A 22,809-nucleotide genomic window follows, 5' to 3' on the forward strand; every position below is an offset into this window, starting at 1 on the left:
TGAAAATTTACAGTGATCTCTGAAAGACCTTTCTACTTTAAATTGACACTGTTTATCAATGAATCAGTTAACAGCTGAGCTCTCTAAACTCTCCCCACTGCTATTGATTTATGAGAGACCTGTCTTACTTTAAAACGTATAGACTTCCTGAGAAGCAAGAGTTTAAACATCTCACTCAACTCATGAGTGCCTTATGTGTTAGACTTTTGAACATAGATATTACTATACTAGTCATTTTTAATATGCTATCTCATTGAATTCTTAGAACTGTAAGAAATATGAAAAAGTTGAAGTTAGAGGAAGAAGGTAATTTATTTCTTTAAAGTGGCTAATTTATTCTGATTTCATGTTCAGTGCATTTTTCAAATCCCCTGCACTAACCATTATTATAAAAACCTCAGCCAGAGTGAGTGCCCAATTTGTATAACAATTGGTGAATCTTTAGCTATAACAACTTAATTCCTAAAACAGTTGTTCACATATAAAGTACAATGATTGATCTTTGTTGTTGAATGTATTTAAACCAACTATCATTCTAATTTAGTATTCATCAGGTTTGTCTTTCCTTCCAGGCCTGTATGTGGAATCAGAGGGAAAACTCTTATAATTAACTTGCCAGGTAGCAAGAAAGGATCTCAGGTAAGCTATCTTGAGATTTATACGGTTTAGTGTAAGAAATTTTGGCCACTGTGAGAGCCAAACAAAAAGTTGGAGCACTCCACAAGACTACCCTCACTTCTGACACCAATTGCAGTTCAATGCCTTCCCAAAACCATTCTCAGTTTCAGTAATTCACAAGACGGATTCAGAGAACTCATTGAAAGGTGGTATACTCATGGTTGTGGTTTACTACAGGGAAAGGATACAGATTAAAATCAACCAAGGGAAGGAGTGCATAAGACAGAATAAAGGAGAGGAACCACATGGAGAGCTTCTAATATCTTCTCCCTGTGGAATCATGAACACATTGCTCTCCGGGCATCAGTGTGTAACAACACAGGGATTGTTGCTTATCAGGGAAGCTCTAAGCCCTTAGCATCTGGAGTTTTTATTGAGGCACATCATATACTGCCCATATACCTGTAGTCTCCAACACTTTCCAAAGGCAAAATTGATACCACATTTCCCAAAGCCCCCATCATAAATCACACTGTTAGACTGTCTGGTGGCCAGAGTTTCCAGACAAACAAAGACACTCCTCCTTTCATTTCCCAGTAACTGAGGGCAAAGGCCAGACTCTCTTTGGGTAAGGTTAGTTCTTTATTACACAAGCTACCCCCTGGCCTCTGGCCAAGGCTTTCTTAAAACAAAACAATCATATTTGTATGGCTGGCCATCTGTATTTAGTACAGCATTTATATTATAGACACAACATCAGTAACAGTGTGAATATGCCTAAGATTTGGAGGAGCCAGAGTGGGATAGGAATAGATTTAGAGAAACAGGTAATTCATCCTCTAAAGCCATTATACAAATTTTCATATTTTTGTACTCATTTACTAATTTTCCATCTTGATCTACTATTATTTGTACCCTATGATACATTCTCACAGAGCTATTTACCATAGAAATTAGCTCTCTTGCTCAGGCCAATCATTTCCCATTGGTATTGCATATTGAGGAGGCTTTAATTCAAATTCCCAGTATATATGACCATCAATATCAGCATATAATCTTATTAACAATGCCTGTATTATAACATATCATGGTATATTAGTAAATATAACCTGAAAAATAAGAGTCAAAAGATACTGGCACATTACTGGAGTCCTACACAGGCATTAACAGTTATCCTAGTCGTCATCATATCATATGATCAAAACATGTCCCAGAGCGATGTTCCTCAGGTTTACAGACTTGTCAGGTTCCAAAAGCAGGAGTAGTCTCAGCAACATATGGCTTTTCCCTTTCTGGCATCTGCTACAGCTGAGCCAAGAAACAATATCATCTTTGTTCTAAGCTTCGTTTGAGACACCAAGGTAATACTGGATTTCCCTTGTTGCATAACGCATTTATTCATTCCTTTACCTTCAACTGCCATTCCTCCTTCTCTCCATTTATACTCAGACATTTCCTTTGAGCATCTTTGAATGAGACCGTTGGTTTGGCCACTGGACTGGCCCAGATTGCCATCAGTAATACTAGTTTAGCAAGTACTTCCCACTCAGTCCATTTCATTCATATAAGATAAGGTTAAGGTTACATAGGTACCGAGCTAGTAGGCAGTCTGAAACACCAGGCAATATAACTGCATTTACTGTCATGCCCAATTTGGCCAGGTGGAATAAGACATAGTCTACACCATCAGGCCCTTAGGAATTCTGACATAAAGATTTAAAAGTATAGTTACAGTTTGGGCTTAAGAATCATCCCTGCTTCTGGCACCCACAATTGCAGCCCTGGTCCTAGGAACATTGCATCAGGTAGAAAAGAAAGTTGAGGTGACGTGGGGAAAAACGAAAAACGTTAATCGTAAGGAGAAAAGTATAGTTGTACAAGCATCCTTTTCCATCCCCTCTTCCCAGAAAAGTAGAGGAATCTGTCTAGAAGGAACTCTCACTTAGCCTCCCTATTGTTGAGTGTGATCACACACTAATGAAGGCTTCATGACTTTATCTCCTCATATTTTAGACAACAAATGTTTCAATTGCCCATTTCAATTTTCTATCATACTATTGCTCTGAGGATGAAAGTGTTCCTTGGTCTGAAGAAGTGTGCCTCCATGGTCATTGATACAATATCTTCTGTTCTGGTCCTTTTATAGTGCATTGAACATTTGCATCTACTCTGGGATAAGCAAAGCTCATACCAGAGTGTCTATACCTGGTAGGACCCATTTGTAGCCTCCAGGGACTAAAAGCATCAGTCCAACGTGACAGCTATGTGTAGGACTTTTCCCCTGTGGAATTTGCTGCATAGCCCTCTGCCTCTCTGTCTCTCTTTTTAGCAGAGAAAACAGTTCTTATTGGCATTTTGTGTCTCAGAGTGTAAGAGGAATATATCTAGATTCAGCCCATCTCTGCATTGCTACAGACCTCCAGTGTCCACTCATTTCATGGACCCAGGTGGCCATGTCAAGCAAGTACACCAGGATATCTGCTCGCCATTACCAATCAACTTCCAGTTCTGGAAGGGAGTTCTTCTTGTGTGCATTAACATAATCTACTTTAATATACCCCTTACGTTCCCAGAGTGATTTCCACAGGGCCATGTCCCATACAGGTATTCCTTTAATAGACCAGTTTTCCATTGCCCATCTGCCTGACCATACCACCAGGCCATTTGGACACTTCCCGTGACTCAGTAAAAACCCAAACATAGGGGCAAACATGTAGTTCAGCCCATCGAGCTGATTTGTTTTTACCTTCTTCAATCAGAGTGGCGGCCTTCCAAACAGGATGCTGTCCCTTCACCTTGGAATTGCCATCCATAAACCAAGCAGCTCTTTGTTGATCAATAGAAAGCTGTTTATAGGGCACCGCCCAAGTGGCCCAAGTGGCCATAGGATCCAGCAGCTCCTCAGGTGGTTCCGAAGTCAGCCCTAGGTGAAAAGAGGCTGCCTGCTCGTGAGTACCTCCTTGCATTCTCCTGGTAGCATGATTCTATATGCAACATTTCCATTTTATTATGGAACTCTCCTGGGCATTGCCGTCCCCATTAGAGCTTTTCTCTGAAATTACCCAAGACCTTTTGGATATTTCAGGTTTTAGGATTATTTTGTGTCCTTTAGTCATAAGGGCAGTCTCAATTAAAGTCCAATAGCAAGTAGTAATTGTCTCTCAAATGGAAATTTTCTGGTCCAAAATCCCAGCAGTTGTTGTTGGGTGGCACTCACAAGTTTTTGCTATAAGCCCAGTCTGCACTCCACACAGGGCTTTTGTACAGCAAATTAATGAACTGTGTGGGCCCATTTAGCATGTCCAATTATATTGGTGGAAGAGTGGATTTACATGCCTGCTGTTTTACAATATGAGGTAGGGAATGAATTCTCCAGTCAGACCACAACATCCATGCCCATAATACATTCAGGTAAAGGAGATTCACCACTTCACATAAAGTTCACTTTCCAAACATTCTGATTCTTATCCAAACATTCACCTTAATCCCATCAACTATTGCATTCCTATATCTTCCCATTCTAACTGTACCCATTAGGATTTCAACAGGTTGTAGATCACAGTACATGAAGCTCCCATGTCAAGGAGTCCCAGAGAAGTCTCTTCTCTGTTTCCTGATGATTTTAGCCATTTGTGTGCATATGGCCTTGGAGTTCTAAGACCTGGGTTGGGTCAAGGGATCCAGACCCTTTTGTCAGACCTTATATTGATTAGATTATGGGTCCATCACTTAAGGTGATTCAAGGTAAGGTTTCTTTGCTTCCTAGCTTTTTTAATTCCTCCAAACCAGGGTAAATAGAGATTTGTTTAGGACCCCTTAATGTTAGGAGACCAGCAGGGTCTCCAGTCTGTCTGTTCAGCCCACAGCAGTGCTTCTTTAAGACCTCTGTTTTGTCCCCATCAGTGCTCACTTTTTTCATACATTTCTTAATAACCATTTAAATATTTCCACCCTGCTAGGACAAGTCCCTTGAATCTCTTGTTTCTTTTTCCCCATTTTCTTATGAATCAGTCCAACTTTATTTACTGTTTATTGCTTCAACATAAATTTTTCCTTGGGAAGCAGCTCTGAGGCTAACAGCTATATGTCAGACCATTCAGAGTCCAAACTCGGCCCAGCCTCAGGATCCACCCCAACATTCTCCATTACTTTTGTTTTAGCTAGTACAGATACCATTAACCAAGAAATTGTGTGTTTACTTTGTTTTTTATCATTTTGCATTTCTTGTGCTTTGACATAACTCCTTAGGAGTTAGATCTTTCATTTTAAAACTTCATTGCTAATTTTATCTCCAGTAACTAATTACAGTACAGCTGCAGTTCCATACTGTGGGTGACCCTGTGTTCATCTAGGCTCTAAAGATTCATTATCCCCCACCCTCTCTTCCTTCCTCTTCCCAGATCACAAGTTTCAGTGAGTCAGGGTCTTTCTATCAAATCCCACTTCTTAACACCAACTGTAAGGAGTTTTGACCAACTGCAGAAGTTAGCCAGCTACAAAGTTGGAGCACTCCATAAGACTGCTCTCATTTCTGACACTACTTGCAATTGAGGGGATTTCTAAAATCACCCTCACTTTTAATAATTCACTAGAAGGGCTCACAGAACTCACTGAAAGCTGTTATACTTATGGGTATGTTGTATTACAGGGAAAGAATACAGGTTGAAATCAGCCAAGGAAAGAAGCACATATGGTAGAGTCTAAGAGAGGTACCAAACAGGGAACTTCTGGTCATCCTCTTCCATGGAATCATGGAAGCATCACCTCCTCTTAGCCACAATATAAGACAGTATACACAGAGTATTGCTAACTATGTACATGCTTCTTTGCCTTTGGTGTTCAGTTTTTATTAGGACTTGATCACATATTGCCCACATGGTTGACCTAGTCAGCCATTCCCAGTTCTTTCCAGAGGCAAAACTGATACTGTGTTTCCCAAAGCCCTCATAGTAAACCACATTGTTAGACTGTTCAGTGGCCAAAGCCCCCAGGCAAACAGAGACACTCTTATCAGGCATGACATAACAAGGAACTAGAGATCACCTCCCAAAAGCTGAGAGTAAAGGCAGACCTCTCTTTGATTAAAGTTAAATTCTTCACTATACAATTTGTTCCAGTAGGTTAAAAGATTAGATACCTTCCAGGTAGTCCATAAATTGTAAGATATTTCTTTACATATTAGATTTTAAGGTAAGTTACTTTAAATGTAAAAGAGAAAGACCTCTGCTCAAACATATTCCCCAAACATATCTGGCCTTATGTTCTGATTTTAAAATTCTCACCTATTTTCTTTTGGTGATACAATATAGGTAATAATGGATATATTTTGAGCATTAGCTGCCTGTTCTCCTTGGTTGGCACCCTGCAATAAATGCTGTACTTTCCTTCACCGCCCCCTAAAAAAAAAGAAACCAAGGGACTATATTGACTTTTATGCTGTACAAACTTATACCTATTTTTACATATTGTACAACGTTGTCTAGCTATACTTTATGATTGTAGTCAGAACTTTAGCTCTCTGAATAAAATAGTTCAGTACTCAATTGGTTTGTTAGTTCTAGTATCCTTCTCTAACCAGAAAGGTAAAAATTCTTACCTGCTCTCTCATAATGTATCTTTAAACCCTGAAGTTGTATAGAAATTTTACTTAAAAAAAAAAAAATGTACTGTGTGCTTATATAGTGTAGTTCTTCAGCTTATGGAGAATACTGTAATATATACCATGCTTACTTCATATTTTGCATTGCAAGGATAATACATTAAATATGATTCATTCTTAAGACAGATGGAGAAAAAATCACAAATAAATCCAAAATTTGTGATCCAAAATCACAAACACATTTGATTGCTGCCATTTTGTATGCCTATAAAAATGCTTTATCTTCATTTTTTTTTTCTTCCTCTTGCATACAGGAATGCTTTCAGTTCATACTGCCAGCCCTACCTCATGCCATTGACCTTTTACGTGATGCCATTGTAAAAGTAAAAGAAGTGCATGATGAACTTGAAGATTTACCTTCCCCACCACCACCTCTTTCCCCTCCTCCCACAACTAGCCCCCATAAACAGACAGAAGACAAAGGGGTTCAATGTGAAGAAGAGGAAGAAGAGAAGAAAGACAGTGGTGTTGCTTCAACAGAAGATAGTTCTTCATCACATATAACTGCAGCAGCCATTGCGGCCAAGGTAAGCCTGCTGAGAGAGACCCAGAGATCTAAAGGACCCACAGGTAAATGTATTGATTTCATCTCTCTTCCCATCCCATTCTTCCATAAGTTAAATATCACTTCAGGGCATCCTTTAAAAAGAACGGGGATATTCATGACACTCCACAGCTATATTCCCTCCATTATGTAGAGTTCTTGAAGGCATTGAAGTTTTGTTCTGAGTTCTGAGGCATTAAAAATTCTGCTGTTATCTATTGAAGTAATAGCTCCAATGATAAACAATGTGACATTTAAGAACTCTTCGAAGATGTCATTTTTGTGATCATAGTAAATATACAATGTTCATGTATTCAGCACATCAAATATTCACAAATTCTTAGAGGAGCACCAAACTGAAGGTAAGATACCTAAGGTGGTTCAAGAAATTAGCTGAGGAAGATTAATAAATTTTTTTTTTAAAGACAACACTTTTCAGCAGTTAAGTAGCACTTATTTAACTATTGGACACAAATTACCCCAGTCATAAAGAGAAGAAATGGATGTAAGATATTCGTGTTTTTAATTTAATAAAGTAATAAATATTATTAAAACAGCATCAAAGTATTACAAGTTCTCTTTGAACAATTCTGGGAGTAAATATAGTACCATGAAGTACTTCAGTAAATTTAGTTATCATCTTAAAGTCACAGAACATGATTTACATTATTATCCATACCTAGTATAACCCACCTTGTACACTTTAAAATCTTCAGACAGTAGCATATCACTTCTGGGAGTAATGATTGTTCACTGAGAGTGTAAAGATTGAAAATCTAATCACTATATGAAGTAATTTTTAAAGTTTTATGGCTCATCCAGATACTTTGGCTACGAGCATAGCATGAGAGGATTTTTTGACAATGTATATATTGGAAAGGATCATAGAGATCCTTTGGAAGTGTCCATTCAGACAAGTAAGTGGTTCTTTCACTAAAGACGGGATTATTCTGTCTCCAGATCCATTCAGTGATCCATTAAGTCCTTACTTAAGGCTAGTAAGTATTTAAGTTGTGCGTGAGGTTTGTTTTGTTTTTATGGAAATGATTGATGAAATACATTATTAAATCATCGTATGTTCTCTTTCTTTTACTCTTAATTAAAAGAGTTAAAAGTACCATCAGTGTCAATCTTAAAAAAAACTTGTACCATTTGAAATCTAAGCTAATTTTGTCATTCTTCATTTGAAAATTTTTGACATTCCATTGTTCCATTTGTTTTCACCCTTTTTCCTTTCCAGTCATTTTGCTTGTATAGTTTCATGTTTTCCTGTCACTATATTCATAGTTGTTATGTGTTGTGCATTAGAAGCATCCATTCTACACCAGTCCTGCTATTATCATGGCACACGGTGAGCAGCCCATCCCTGGTCTCATCAGTTATTCCCATGATGCAACAGGCAGTGCAGAGGAACCGGTAAGACAAGAGGCTTTTGCATTAATGATTTTGCAGGCATACAGCCTACCTCCTATCCTTGGAGGTAGGCTATAGCATATGACGGAAGATGTGTTTTATTCTGAAAGACCTTCACTAGTGCTTTTTTGTGAAAGTGTAAGTGCCACTGAGTATCTTCCATCAAGGAATATAATAGAGTTTCTCCTGTACCTAAAGTACTCTAACATCATTAAGATTTTGTAGTATGTGGCAATGAACTTTCATCACATGACTTTCAAGAAATTCATTGCTCAGAAGTTAATTTTTTTCTTTAGTAATTTCATCACGTACCTTAAAATAAATTGCCTGGCTTAATTAAGTTAATCCCTTAAGAGGATCACATTAAGTTTTAATATCCAAACAGATTGGTCAAGATAATATTTAATTTGTATTAATCTTGCTTTTTTTCCTTATGATTTTGCATCTTTTTTTCTTTTCTTTCACTATGTTCTCATTACAACCATTTAGAAAGTTGAGTCTTTGTACAAATTCTGATATTACTGATCTTCATATAGAAACTTTTAAGGGTCTGTATCACTTCTTTCAGTCATTGGCTGAATGATACTTTGTAAAAAGTGTTAGGCTAGGAAAGATTAAACTGATAAGTAGAGCTGAATAAGCAGTGACAATTTAAACCATGGCGGCAAAAGAAACCTCAGTCCCTGATATGAATATAAAATGAGAAGGAAAAGAAGAAAAATAAGTAATAAGTGTAATTTTGTTTTTAATCCTTAGGAAGAAAAAACACCCAGGATTTCAGGGGGATGCAGGGAGGAAAACTAGTATCAGTCGACTCTTGGGAGCTAAACTACCAAATGATGACTTTAACGGTTATATTCAACAAGCCATGCCTGGTTGGAAACAAACTTAGCTGAGTCAAAGGCCAAGTAGAAAATGTAAATATTGATTAATAAAATTATTAATGAATTCCAGTTGACAACTGAATTCTCCAGCTATAGCTTTGCTATAAATTATAAACATTCCAAAATGTACCAAACTGTCTTTTGTATTCTCATATTATAAAGCAACCACAGCAACTACAATAATTATCCTGGTTTTCAAACTAAAATATTTGGAAGTTTCGTATTCATAACCAAGCTTTTAAGTTATCATATTCTGAGTTTCATATTATTACACAGAAAATGATTTGAATAGCTCTTCAATAGTTAGCTCCTAGTGATCTGAATACTAGTTATTGCCAAACTGATCAACTTGCTTTTTCAAGAAACAAAGAGGCTTGAGAAGTGCTTCTCATAATGGATATTTGTTAGTTGCCTCTCCAGCAGCCATTTCCCATCCCTCTTTCTAACACTACACCGCATTTCCCAGTCATATAGTTTGGGTTAGATTGACTAATCCTCCAGGGTAGGTGGCTTAGTACAATCAGCATATCCATTTCACATAACCACAATTTTTAGTTCAAGGAACACATAACTCATGTCAATAGGAGCAAGTGGGTCTCATCTCTTAGATTTTATTTGAATGACTAGGAACATAGACTCTCTGTTTCCTATTGAATATGAATGAGGAAATATACAACTTGAAGAATTCCTATCTTGGAACCATGAAAGTAATGCCTGCCAATAATGGAGCCAACTGTAAAGAAGCATTCCTAAGAAATGGGAGAGAAAGAGAGGTACTCGGTCCTGTCACATTTTTCAACCACTTACTCCAGCCCCTGTTGAACTATATCTGCCTCTTGACTTTTCAGTTACCTGAGCCAATGCGTTACTTTGAAAAAGCTAATTAGAGACAGAGATGGGTAAACTGTTGTCTGCAACCAAAAAGCATCTTAACTAATAATTCTCAGTATGTAGTGTCTCATCAAAGAGCTGAAAAGTCTTCCTTATAATAACTGAAACATAGCAAATAGGAATCCCTGAAGTTTCATATGTGAGTGAGAAACCTGATTCAAGAGAACAGAGAGTAGGGGCCTGTGACACACGGGAGGAAAAAAGGAAAAATAAATCTTGCCCCTCTGTGATTACTAAATAAGTGTAAAGGTCTTTTCAAGGAGACTGGATCCAAAGCTGAAGAAATTACAACTATACTTTGCATAATGCTCGTATTATGCTTGCAAAACTCCAAGCATAATGAGAGGCAAGGAGGAATTTAAGACAAAAATAGCCATGGAGATACATAATAAGAAATCTTGTCTTACTGACAGAAATTAAATCTTCTGGAGAAGTCCCACATAATAATGATGGTCCCCAAGCTCCACTGGATGCAAGAAAATCTGCTGCTTGCCCTGGGAAGAAAAAGAGTTGCTGATTTCCTTTTGGGAAAGGATATGGAGAAAACAAATATGTTAGATTGATGTGGCTAGTCAGGAAGAGTCTATCTTCCTAGGGCATTTATTTGGAACTTAAGAGAGAAAATGGTAAGAGTTAGCAACCTGCCACTCTTACAGATTTGCCTGGAGATAAATGATACTGTTACAGAAGACCAGAAACACTTATAAAGTTTTGGTCAGAAAATTGTAGAATATACATATTTATATATATATGGTTTTATTGTTTCTTCCTATCCACGATGATTTTAGTATATTAAAATAATATTAATTGTCAGTCACTCTTCTAAACATTTTACATATACCAACACTTTACATACATTGTCATTTTACTTATGAGAAAATTGAAACACAAAGAGGTTAAGGACATATAACCAGCTAGAGACTAAACTGGTATTCAAGTCCAGGCAGTCTGGCTCCAGAATCATCACTCTTGACCTCTCTGCTATAGCAACTCTCAGTGCAAGAGAGAAAGAAAAAGAATGATGTTATGGGAGATGACTAGCTAGTTACAAATTCTTCTAAAGAATGAGAATTAGGATTTTTGGACCTTGGTTTGGAATACTTGAATGATGAAATGCATTGCACAACCTAAGAACTGTGAACAGTAGGCTGTATTTACTCTGGAAGTTTGCTGGTCCAAGCAACAAAGCTTTAAGCTATAAGCACAATTGGAGTCAGAAATATATTTAGATAAATCCATGAAATCAAATACTTCGGAGAACACAGTATGATATGTGTTAAAGGATAATATTTTTAAAGGTTGAATCATAACATTCATAGAAATATATAATAAATGTGTCAATTCTATTTAATTAATGAGAGAACAGTAAGCTGTTAAACCAGTTCAAAGAAAAAAAATCAAAGGACACATACATACATCAACAGTCACAAAGACTGGGGTGAATTTATAAATAGATACAAAATTGGTCAGTATACACAGGGTAATAATCAATTGTTCCTTCTCAAGACAAAATTTATTTGCATTTCTATAGACAATAATTTGCATTAGCATTAGTTTTCTATAACTTGCAGAGTTGTAAAATAGTGAAAGTAAAAAGCACAGATAACCCAGAAGAGTATACAAATCAGGACATTTAATAATCTTTCTTGCCCGTTTTCCTGACAACTCTCTACACCCCCAATCATAATAATCTCATAATGATTTTTGTTGCAAAAAAATGGCAGATCTCATTAGTTTGGGCTTGATTATTTATTTAGCTGCAGCAAGGTATTAATTAACCAGGTAGCTTCTGTGACTTTGCTTTGCAAATACTGAGGCTGCAAAATTAACTTCTGTCTGGAAGTTTTCATAGGGAATCTCAGATTTTACTTTTAAAAGTTTCTATTTTTGCCATTCCAAGTTTAGGAAACCAAGCCCCAGACAATCTCTTCACCCTATTTCACCTGCAGGTACCTGTTACTGGGTGAATTCCTCTCTTCTCCAGGTCACCAAAAGTTCATTACCATATATAAGTGACCTTCCTTACCACATGCAAGGCTGAGACCCTCTACTTCAGGTACCAGGTCATTTTTCCTGGGAGGGCTTTGTAGGTATTAGCTTCGTGAGTACAGCCAGTCTTTGTTCTTCAGAAGTGGTAGACATATCTGATTAAATGGGCACCATTCTCAAACATGACACAGGTAAGTCCTTGGTTCCACCATCAATTTGTCCAATTATATCCTGTTAAAAAGGAAGACATTCTTAATAAATCTATGGAAATCACTATATTGTCAAGAAAAGTTAGCAGACCTAGTAAGAGTTTCTGAATTCTGAGGGACTCAGTGAGAATCAAATATTTTTAGTTTTAAGAAATCAGGATCTATGAAATTGTGTGGGTTATATATAGATTGAGAAGAAAGAAAAAGTTTCTTCACATACCCTGAAAATAGAACATTTAAAACATCAATAATATTCCGAACAAATAGCCACGAAAAAATTCTTCTGTTTACTCAGTCCTGTGTAATTAATTCTCATTCTACTAGATCTTAGCTTAGCAGTTTGCTTTCATGAAGCTTTCAGCTTCTAGACTAATTAGAGTTTTGGAAATACTAACCCAGTCCACTATTATAGTCTAAAAGTTATCTAAGCAATATCACTTCAGCAGTCTCTACCCAAGAGTATATTCTTTGAAGTATCAGTAGTTGGAAGTATCTGGTACAGTTCTTTCTATGAGGCTTGTGAAACTGTCCTTCTTGTTAAATGCACAAGCTCTGGTCTGTAGCTTACAGCATAACTTTTAGGTAAGCATCAAAATCCATCTGTAGATGACAGGAACTTAATAGCTGTAGTTACTAACTGTAACCACTAATATCAGAATGGCAGGGAGTAAAATTCTCTATTGAGGGATGGAATATAACTATTTCACGAGTTTTTAAGCAGTATTTCCCCTTACAGTAAAAACATTAGGGACTGGGGGTAATTGACAATTCTCCAGGGCCTTTACACAAAGCACACAATTAATGAAATGGTTATATTAATAACATTTTGCTTATATAAACTTAACCTAGAGAAGACTGGGCTTCTCTTTTGATATGACGACTTCCCATGAAATTTATAGTTGTAACTCATCAAACAAATCTAATTTTATCTTTCATCACTCTTTATCTATGCTGAAAGAACAAATTTCTGTGATTTCTAGGAGACTGCCAGGAAATCTCAAAGATAGTTTTCAGTGAAAGATACCCTGAAATTTTTTAATAATTTGATTTGATTTAGAGTTGTCAGGAAATTTGGACACTTGATTTAAGATAGGATCATGGATGCCTGAGAAATAATTTTTTGGTTGCCGTTTTTTATAAAAATGACAAAGCATTTTTAAAAGCACAAAAGGTAATAACACAGTTATTAAGAAGTAACTCTTTCATAACTGAGGAACTTTTTGTTCTTTTTCCCCTTAAATACTCAAGCATATAATAAAGTTAACATATAGCAGAGAAAATTATTCTGGTAAGACACAGGATCTCTGCTATCTAGGCAGATTACATAGATAGTGGGTAAAAGCACTAATCAGTACGCCAAGGAAAGAAGCCCATCAAAATTAAGTGAACCTTGTTTTAAGTGAATGTGTATTTTAACACATTTTATAACTTATTTTCAGGCTCGGGCATTATAAATCAAAGGAAATAATCTTCACTTTCCAAGTTTTATCTTTCATTATGTTCTTTCAAATATTCTGGAACAAACTGATACCTTGCTTTAGGATTACAGTTCTTTCTCAAGTGACCCACAAGATGAAAACTATCTTCATAATAATATAATGATATAGTTTATTTGACATGCAACATGTTAATCATTGCTTTTTTCAAATGAAGTAATAAGTTCATAAAATTTTTGTTTTGATTTCTAATTCAGTAAATATTGATAGTTATAACCCACATGTACAAAAGCTCTGTGAGTTCTAAATAAATTTTAAATGTGTAAAGGGGTCCAGAGACCAAAACGTTCGAGGACTGCTGCTTTAGGGCAATTTTTTTTTTCCCCTTAAAAAAATAAATGCACATGCTCAGTTGTATATCTCTATCACTGTTGCTTCTGCTATAGTCTCAGCGACTCATATTAAGTATAACTTTTAATGAAAGTCACTTCTATTTCACAGAGAAAACTTAGGGTAGATAATTAAGAACTATCTGACATACGCATATATTAGCAGACAGCAAAGCTCATGAACATGCATAATATAATTTTCTACAGCAACATGCAATCCTTTGACTACTTGTTAAAGTAGCAAAAAGGAACATGTTCATAAATATGACACAAATTTCTAGCATCTATATAGCAAATAAAAATAAGCAAAAGTATATAAACTTAAAATTATGATTAGTAGTCAATGCAACAAAAGAAAAAATAGATAAATTGGACTCCATCAAATTAAAAACTTTTGTGCATCAAAGGATACTGTCAAGAGAGAAAAAGACAACTGACAAAATGAAAGAAAATATTTGCAAATCACATGTATGAGAAATGATTAATATCTAGAATATAAAAAGGACTCCTGCAACTGAGAAAAAAAAAAAAGGGAACCCAATTGAAACATGGGTGAAGGATTTGAATAGACGTTTCTCCAAGGAAGGTATACAAATAGCAGCGTGCACACAAAAAGATACTCAACATCACTAGTCATTAGAGAACTGCAAATCAAAACCACAATGAGATACCACTTTATATCCATTTGGGTGTTTTATCAAAAAAAAAAAAAACAACCCCCCCCCCCAAAAAACAAATAACCCAGAAAATTAGTGTTGGCAAAGGATGTGGAGAAATTGGAACCCTTGGGCATTGCTGGAGGGAGTATAAAATGGTACCACCACAGAGAAAAACACTTTTGTGGTTCTTCTAAAAGTTAGCCATGTGATCCAGCAATTCTACTTCTACTTATATACCCAAAGGAATTGAAAGCAAGCACTAGTACACCAGTGTTTATAGCAGCTATATTCACAATGGCCAAAAGGTGGGAAGAGCCCAAAGATAAATGGATAAACAAAATGTGTTATACACATATAACTGAATATTATTAAGCCGAAAGAAGAAATGAAGTTCTGATACATGCTACAACATGAATGAACCTTGAAAACATTATGCTGAATTTAATAAGCCAGAAATAAAGGACAAATATTGTATGAGTTCACTTACATGAGGTACTCAGAATAGTCAAATTCATAGAGGCAGAAAATAGGATAGATGAAAGTGGAGAGTGGGAAGTTTCTGTTTAAAGGGTATGGAATTTCTCTTTGGGATGATGAAAAAGTTCTGGAAATGGATAGTGGTGAAGTTTGCATTACATTGTGAATTTGCTTAATGCCATTTCATTGTACACTTAAAACTGGTTTAAGTAGTAAATGTTATTTATATTTCACCATAGTAAAAAAAATTTACTTATGATTAGTACTTGATGTTTCCTATTTTATCTTATTTAAAAATTATCTAGGCTTCTAATGATTATCCATTAATTTAATGTAATGCACTCCAAAGTTTAAGTTACCTAAAGATCATGGAAATTATGTTCAAGCTGACATGCATTATGTAGGAATGATGTAAGCTTCTTCAGTCAATAAACCTGTATATGTTTAGGGAAAGCAACCCAAGAAAAACAAAATGTGTACTTATATTATATTTAACATTAAAAATTATTTAAGACAATTTTTAAACCAAAATTATTAAGCTAGTCTTATTTGCCAAAGATTTACCCTAGTTATATGAACTTGGATTTTTAAAATATTTATGAGTTAGTTTCCAGTAGAAGATCCTTTTTTAAGTCTAGCATATTTGAAGTATTAGAAATTCAGTTTATTTTGGGAAATATTGGAATAATTAACTTATTTAGGCATTTATCTCTGTAAGCCAGTCAGAACAGAGCTCCTTTAACTTCAGAGACAATATAGCTTTATACTTCCCAGAGATTGGGAAACATTTCACAATGGTAAAGGGTAAAGGTCTTTCTGAATTACAGATAAACACAGAGAGAGCTCATAATTTCAATTCTGCAGCTTCAGCCACAGGTCCACAGTAAATACAGAAACACAAAAACTGTGTCAAAGACCTGTTCTCCTTCCCAGGGGACACCAATTTCTTAATTGTTTTGAGCTCAAAATGGAGAAATAGGCAAATAAAACTACAAGTAGGACTACAAATAGGATTATCTGTCATCTTTCACCCAACAAAGAATGGACATCTATAATACATTTACAGAGATCACCAAGTGACCAGACCATAAAAGCAAAGTCTCAAGCATTGCTGCCACCAGGAAGCAATAATTTCCTGGCAGTGCACAAACTAGAAACAAAGACAAAACACAAATCAAAAAGCAATGAGGTTGGGGCTTCCCTCTTGGCGCAGTGGTTAAGAATCTGCCTGCTGGGTTTCCCCGGTGGCGCAGTGGTTAGGAATCCACCTGCCAATACAGGGGACACAGGTTCAACCCCTGGTCCAGGAAGATCCCACATGCCGCAGAGCAACTAAGCCCATGCGCCACAACTACTGAGCCTGCGCTCTAGATCCTGAGAGCCACAACTACTGAGCTGCGTGTCACAACTACTTAAGCCCACGCGCCTAGAGCCCACACTGTGCAACAAGAGAAGCCACCACAATGAGAAGCCTGCACACTGCAACAAAGAGTAGCCTCCCTCGCCACAACCAAAGAAAGCCTACGTGCAGCAACAAAGACCCAACGCAGCCAAAAATAAATAAATAATAACAATAATGTTAATAAAATAAAAGAGATGATATTTAAAAAAAAAAAAAGAATCCACCTGCCAATGCAGGGGACACGGCTTCGATCCCTGGTCCAGGAAGATCCCACATGCCATGTAGCAACTAAGCCCATATGCCACAACTACTGAGCCTGCACTCGAGAGCCCCAAGCCACCACTACTGAGCCCACATGCCGCAACTACTGCAGCCCGTGCACCTACAGCTGGTGCTCTGCAACAAGAGAAGCCACCACAATGAGAAGCCCGCACACTGCTACAAAGAGTAGCCCCCGCTCACGACAACTAGAGAAAGCCCGCACGCAGCAACGAAGACCCAACACAGCCAAAAATAAATTAAATAAATAAATTTATTTATTTTAAAAAAAAGGTTTTGTCTTCTGTTTTCTGTTTTTGTTTTTGTTTGGTTTTGTTTTTTTTAGTTTTTTTAAACCTAAAGAAACAGTCATCTAAGTAAAGTTCTGTTGGTATTTGGGATTCACTTCCAATTGCCAAGAAAAGATACTCGTGGGCTTAAGCAAGTGCTTAAAAGTGCACTCCTTACTATACTACAAAGCTACGGTAATCAAGACAGTATGGTACTGGCACAAAAACAGAAATATAGATCAATGGAACAGGATAGAAAGCCCAGAGATAAACCCACGCACATATGGTCACCTTATTTTTGATAAAGGAGGCAAGCATATACAGTGGAGAAAAGACAGCCTCTTCAATAAGTGGTGCTGGGAAAACTGGACAGTTACATGTAAAAGAATAAAATTAGAACACTCCCTAACACCATACACAAAAATAAACTCAAAATGGATTAAAGACCTAAATGTAAGGCCAGGCACTATCAAACTCTTAGAGGAAAACATAGGCAGAACACTCTATGACATAAATCACAGCAAGACCCTTTTGGACCCACCTCCTAGAGAAATGGAAATAAAAACAAAAACAAATGAGACCTAATGAAACTTAAAATCTTTTGCACAGTGAAGGAAACCATAAACAAGACCAAAAGACAACCCTCAGAATGGGAGAAAATATTTGCAAATGAAGCAACTGACAAAGGATTAATCTCCAAAATTTAGAAGCAGCTCGTGGAGCTCAATATCAAAAAAACAACCCAATCGAAAAATGGGCAGAAGACCTAAATAGACATTTCTCCAAAGAAGATATACAGATTGCCAACAAACACATGAAAGAATGCTCAACATCACTAATCATTAGAGAAATGCAAATCAAAACTACAATGAGGTATCACCTCACACCAGTCAGAATGGCCATCATCAAAAAATCTACAAACAATAAATGCTGGAGAGGGTGTGGAGAAAAGGGAACTCTCCTGCACTGTTGGTGGGAATGTAAATTGATACAGCCACTATGGAGAACAGTAAGAGGTATGGAGGTTCCTTAAAAAACTACAAATAGAACTACCATACGACCCAGCAATCCCACTACTGGGCCTTTACCCGAGAAAACCATAATTCAAAAAGAGTCATGTACCAAAATGTTCATTGCAGCTCTATTTACAATAGCCAGGACATGGAAGCAACCTAAGTGTCCGTTGACAGATGAATGGATAAAGAAGATGTGGCACATATATACAATGGAATATTACTCAGCCATAAAAAGAAATTAAATTGAGTTATTTGTATTGAGGTGGATGGACCTAGAGTCTATCATACAGAGTGAAGTAAGTCAGAAAGAGAAAAATACTGTATGCTAACACATATATATGGAATCTAAAAAGAAAAAAAATGGTTATGAAGAACCTAGGGGCAGGATGGGAATAAAGACTTAGACCTACTAGAGAATGGACTTGAGGACATGGGGAGGGGGAAGGGTAAGCTGGGACAAAGTGAGAGAGTGGCATGGACATATATACACTACAAAATGTAAAATCCATAGCTAGTGGGAAGCAGCCGCATAGCACAGGGACATCAGCTCAGTGCTTTGTGACCACCTGGAGGGGTGGGATAGGGAGGATGGGAGGGAGATGCAAGAGGGAAGAGATATGGGGATATATGTATACGTATAGCTGATTTACTTTGTTATAAAGCAGAAACTAACACACCATTGTAAAGCAATTATACTCCAATAAAGATGTTAACAACAAAAAAAGTGCACTCCTCTGGCAGTGCTGTTTACCGGTTCTATTAGGTGAATCCATTGGACATCTCAGTGGATGATCTCTAAAACTGTTAAAGAATTATTTTTTAAGTTAAAATCATGTCTTTGTTACACATACCAAATGAATACATATCAAAGATGCTATTTCATTCGTTAACTAATGAGGGAACCAGAAAGATGTTACAACTGGTTAACAGGAGAATTCAAAGAACACAAATATATAGGCATTGGGAGTGCTGAAATGAATTTACAAGTAAATGCAACACTTGGTGATTACCTGCAAGGCAGTCCATTGTACTTCCATGGTACAAGAGGATCATTTGGACAAAAACTATTTACATTACTCTCAGTTTTTTACAACTCAGATTTGTAAAATAGCTAAAAGACTAAACAGTGTAGATAATTCAAAATGGTCCACTACACAAGACACCTAATAATATTTTTGTCCATTTCAAAGTCTTTCACAATTTTTCCTGGCATATGAAAGGAATACAATAATGCATGGATGTTTACAGAATAAAATAAAATTTCTGTTCAAGATGTCCATGTGCTTAATGTGCTCTTTTATTCTTGTTTATTTGTTCCTACTCATATGGATGCCACATAGCAGAATTTTTTAGAAGGTTATGTTATCTTTAGTAATAAATGTTTGACTTTCTCAAAATTTTAATTGAAAAAACCGAGAAGTTTTTATATCACTACTATAGTTGTTAATGTAGGGATTGAGTTATTAGGATGCCAGTTGTTTTTTCCTAGCATTAACCTTTGAGTACTGTGGACTGATTATGTATGCATGTGTAGTAAACCTGTAGTAATCACTATTTGGGCCAATAAGTATACGTTCTTATAAGTTTTTCACAAAGATTGCTATTATTATCAATAAAATAAGTAGGAAGCTGTATTAAACTACGTAGACCTTTTTCACATCTGGGAAATAGTATGCATTGTGCTTTAACAACATGAGCTTTGGCATCAGATAGTTTCTGTTCTGCTAGATTCTACATGATCTGGTTCTAGGCCCTTCCCTTACCATCTCTCCCTCTCCCCTTTGCTCACTAAGTTTACATCCAGCTTTTTCCTGGCTTTGAGCACATGCTGTTCCCACTACCTAAAAGCTCTTAACCCCACTCTTTACCTGGCTAAATTGTGTTTATTTTTTCTGTTCCAGTTTCAGTGTCTCCTTATCACAGAAAGACTTCTCCTCCTCCAATCTAAATTTTTCTCATAGCTATTCTCTCTCATAAGACCTTGTTCTTTTCCTTTATAGCACTTACCACAATTTACAATTATATACTTATTCATGTGTTTGATTTCTATATATGTAGACTATAACATCCATGAGACAAGGATCACATCTGTTAGTTTATATGATTTATCCAACATCCGACACAGTTTGGCACATAGTATATACACTGTATGAATATTTGTTAAATATGTTTTATGAAAAAATACAGTGCATCATCCAACTAAGTTCACAAGACAGATACAAAAAACCAAAATATATTTAGCAATCCCCATTATGTACAAGGACTTTTCCATGAGATAGACAAATAATCAGCATATTCTCTCCCTATAGTAAGCAAATGTATTAAGCAGCTATAGTAATAATGATAATATTGATAGATAGCTTTAAATGCTAATTATGTAGCAGACTCTATTCTAAGTGTTTTAGACAGATACGCCATCAGAAATTGATACTGGAATGCAGGTATCAGCAAGGTTATACCTTTTTATTTTCCTGGAAGGCAAATTTATATGGAATAATGTAATAAGAACTCTGATTACTACCATTGAGAACAACAAAAATCCCAAATGACTTTAGTAAGTATAAACAGTTGTTGTTAAGAAACAAACTCGTATGAATATTTAAATTTTTATGTTTATTAAAAAAGATCTGTTATAGTCAAGCCTCATAAGTTCTCTGTCTAGACAAAATCATTAAGTGTGGCTTTTCTTTATAAATATAAATCATAAATTCTTGTGGATTTTTTATACCATTGATTTTAATCTAAATCCAGGTCTTCACATTTATTCTTGTTTAATTTCATTTTGCTGCATTTAACTGATCAGTCTACCCCAAAGAGACATTTTTTAAATCTATATCAGACATTTGGTATTTTACCTGTCTTTTCTAGTGCTGTCACCTGCAAATATGCTAATCAAGTTGTCATTCAAGTCACTGATAGAACATTTTTTTAGGATAAGCTGTTTCACATACTACCAGAAACTCTACTGGTTAAGTGCTTAACTAGCTAATATATGTTTCTCTTCTAGCCCATCAAAACACACTTTGTCTATCTTGTTCCAAGAACTTTTAAAATTCTCGTCAAATATATGACTTGTCAAATACCTTAGTGAACTCAGGATACTCTGGTTTGATACTTTTGTTCTTTAGTAAAATTTTTATAACAACACTTAATCATAACACTTTAATTGGTGGTCTGATCAGTATTAGAAGCTCTGGGAAGACACATGATGTATTTTTTTTTCTGAAATAACCCATTTAGGCATTCATATATAATCTATTTTTATTATTAGTTCAGATCCTATATTGCACAATTGGATGTATAGTAGGATTTTTAAGAGAGTGCAACCTACCTTAAAGGTCTCTAAATAGGAAAGGGTTCATATGATAGAGCTAACCATCAGGCTGACAAGGACTGCAAAAGCCTTACAATGGGGACTGGCAAATTGTTGCCATGGAAGCCATACTCCTTCATACATGGCTGTTTTGGGAGACTCACCTCAATTATTATAAATTTGCTCACTAGCTACCCAAAATTAAATCCAAATAACATCTTCTGTTGTATGTCTTGCAACTTTTCTGTAAGTTTGAATATTTTTTCAAAACAAAAAAATATTAAGTGGTAAAAATAGTGATTCAAAGAAGAAATGTATGCCCACTAAAGAATTTCTCTAGCATCAAAATACAAAGTTGTATGTTTACTTTATTGGTATTCTTACTGGTGTTTCAAAAGACAGAGTTTATAAAGGGAAATGATAGTTCAGCTATGTATTCTAATTTTGATAATATAATTCTCCATTTCTTCTTTTAGAAGTGTTTGCCCAATCAGTCTAAGTAGCTTTCGGACAGAATAGCTACATAACTAGAAAGAATCAGCACAGTTCCTAAGAAAATATGTATTCCAATTATAATTTCCCTTATGAGGAAAATTCTATTGTTTAGTAATTCACAGTTGAAATTACAGTGCATATCCTCAGAAGGTTTGAGATCAACTGAAATAAATTGTTTTCCCTATCTTCTCAGTTGCATAAGATAATAGGAATACAGATCAGTGCTCTAAAAGTAGGAATGCTATTTCTTTTGGAAGTTATTTGGCATTTCTCCTTCTTATTTGTGCTGACTTACCCACTACGAATTCTGCTTGCTCAAGAACCTCACTACTTAGCAAGCCTTTCATTCATCTCTTGACTCCTTTATATACATTAATGAATTGCAGTTTTCAGACTTTTACGTTTTCTCATCTCCTCATTTCCCCTATTCTCTCCTCTTGCTTATTATATTAAAATAAAGATCACCAAGGCTAAACAACTATCCTTTCTGCTTAAACTATTTTTCTGAGTTAATACTTTGTTCCATTCCTTCTATCTCAAAGAGAGCTTGTAATTCTCAAAGTTGGTGGCCACTTCTGCTTCTTTATTATCAAAGAATAAATTATTATCAGCTGTGTACAAGACATTGTGCTCATTTTTTTTACTTCTCTCAGGCTCTTGAGTACATTGATCACTTTTTAATTTTTGAAACAATCCTTCCCATAGTTTTCATCACTAAAAATATTTTATTGTACAATAATACATGAGTACATTCTTTTTATTAAAAAATAAAAATAAACATGGATAAGATTGACATCTGCTTGAACCACCCTCTCATCTCATTCTCATTTGCTTTCACACACCCCCCAGAAGTAAATACTTTTCAGT

The 22,809-nt window shown here is 35.9% G+C and overlaps 1 protein-coding gene across 7 annotated transcripts in view; it reads left to right on the forward strand.

Annotated features, from left to right (window-relative positions):
- Nucleotides 1–22,809, forward strand: part of GPHN (gephyrin) — a 634,333-nt gene that overhangs the window by 364,389 nt on the left and 247,135 nt on the right. For 4 of the 7 annotated variants that reach the window (XM_007184311.3, XM_057543176.1, XM_057543177.1 and 1 more), the window contains exons 6-7: nucleotides 573–639; nucleotides 6,532–6,804. In XM_007184311.3, coding sequence (XP_007184373.1) covers nucleotides 573–639; nucleotides 6,532–6,804 — 340 coding nt within the window. Of the gene's footprint in view, nucleotides 1–572; nucleotides 640–6,531; nucleotides 6,805–8,129; nucleotides 8,238–22,809 lie in introns of all 7 variants that reach the window. The other 3 variants (XM_007184307.3, XM_057543175.1, XM_007184312.3) reach the window with 1 other exon arrangement.

Source organism: Balaenoptera acutorostrata, chromosome 3 (assembly GCF_949987535.1).
Source record: "Balaenoptera acutorostrata chromosome 3, mBalAcu1.1, whole genome shotgun sequence".
In the NCBI taxonomy this organism is placed as follows: domain Eukaryota; kingdom Metazoa; phylum Chordata; class Mammalia; order Artiodactyla; family Balaenopteridae; genus Balaenoptera; species Balaenoptera acutorostrata.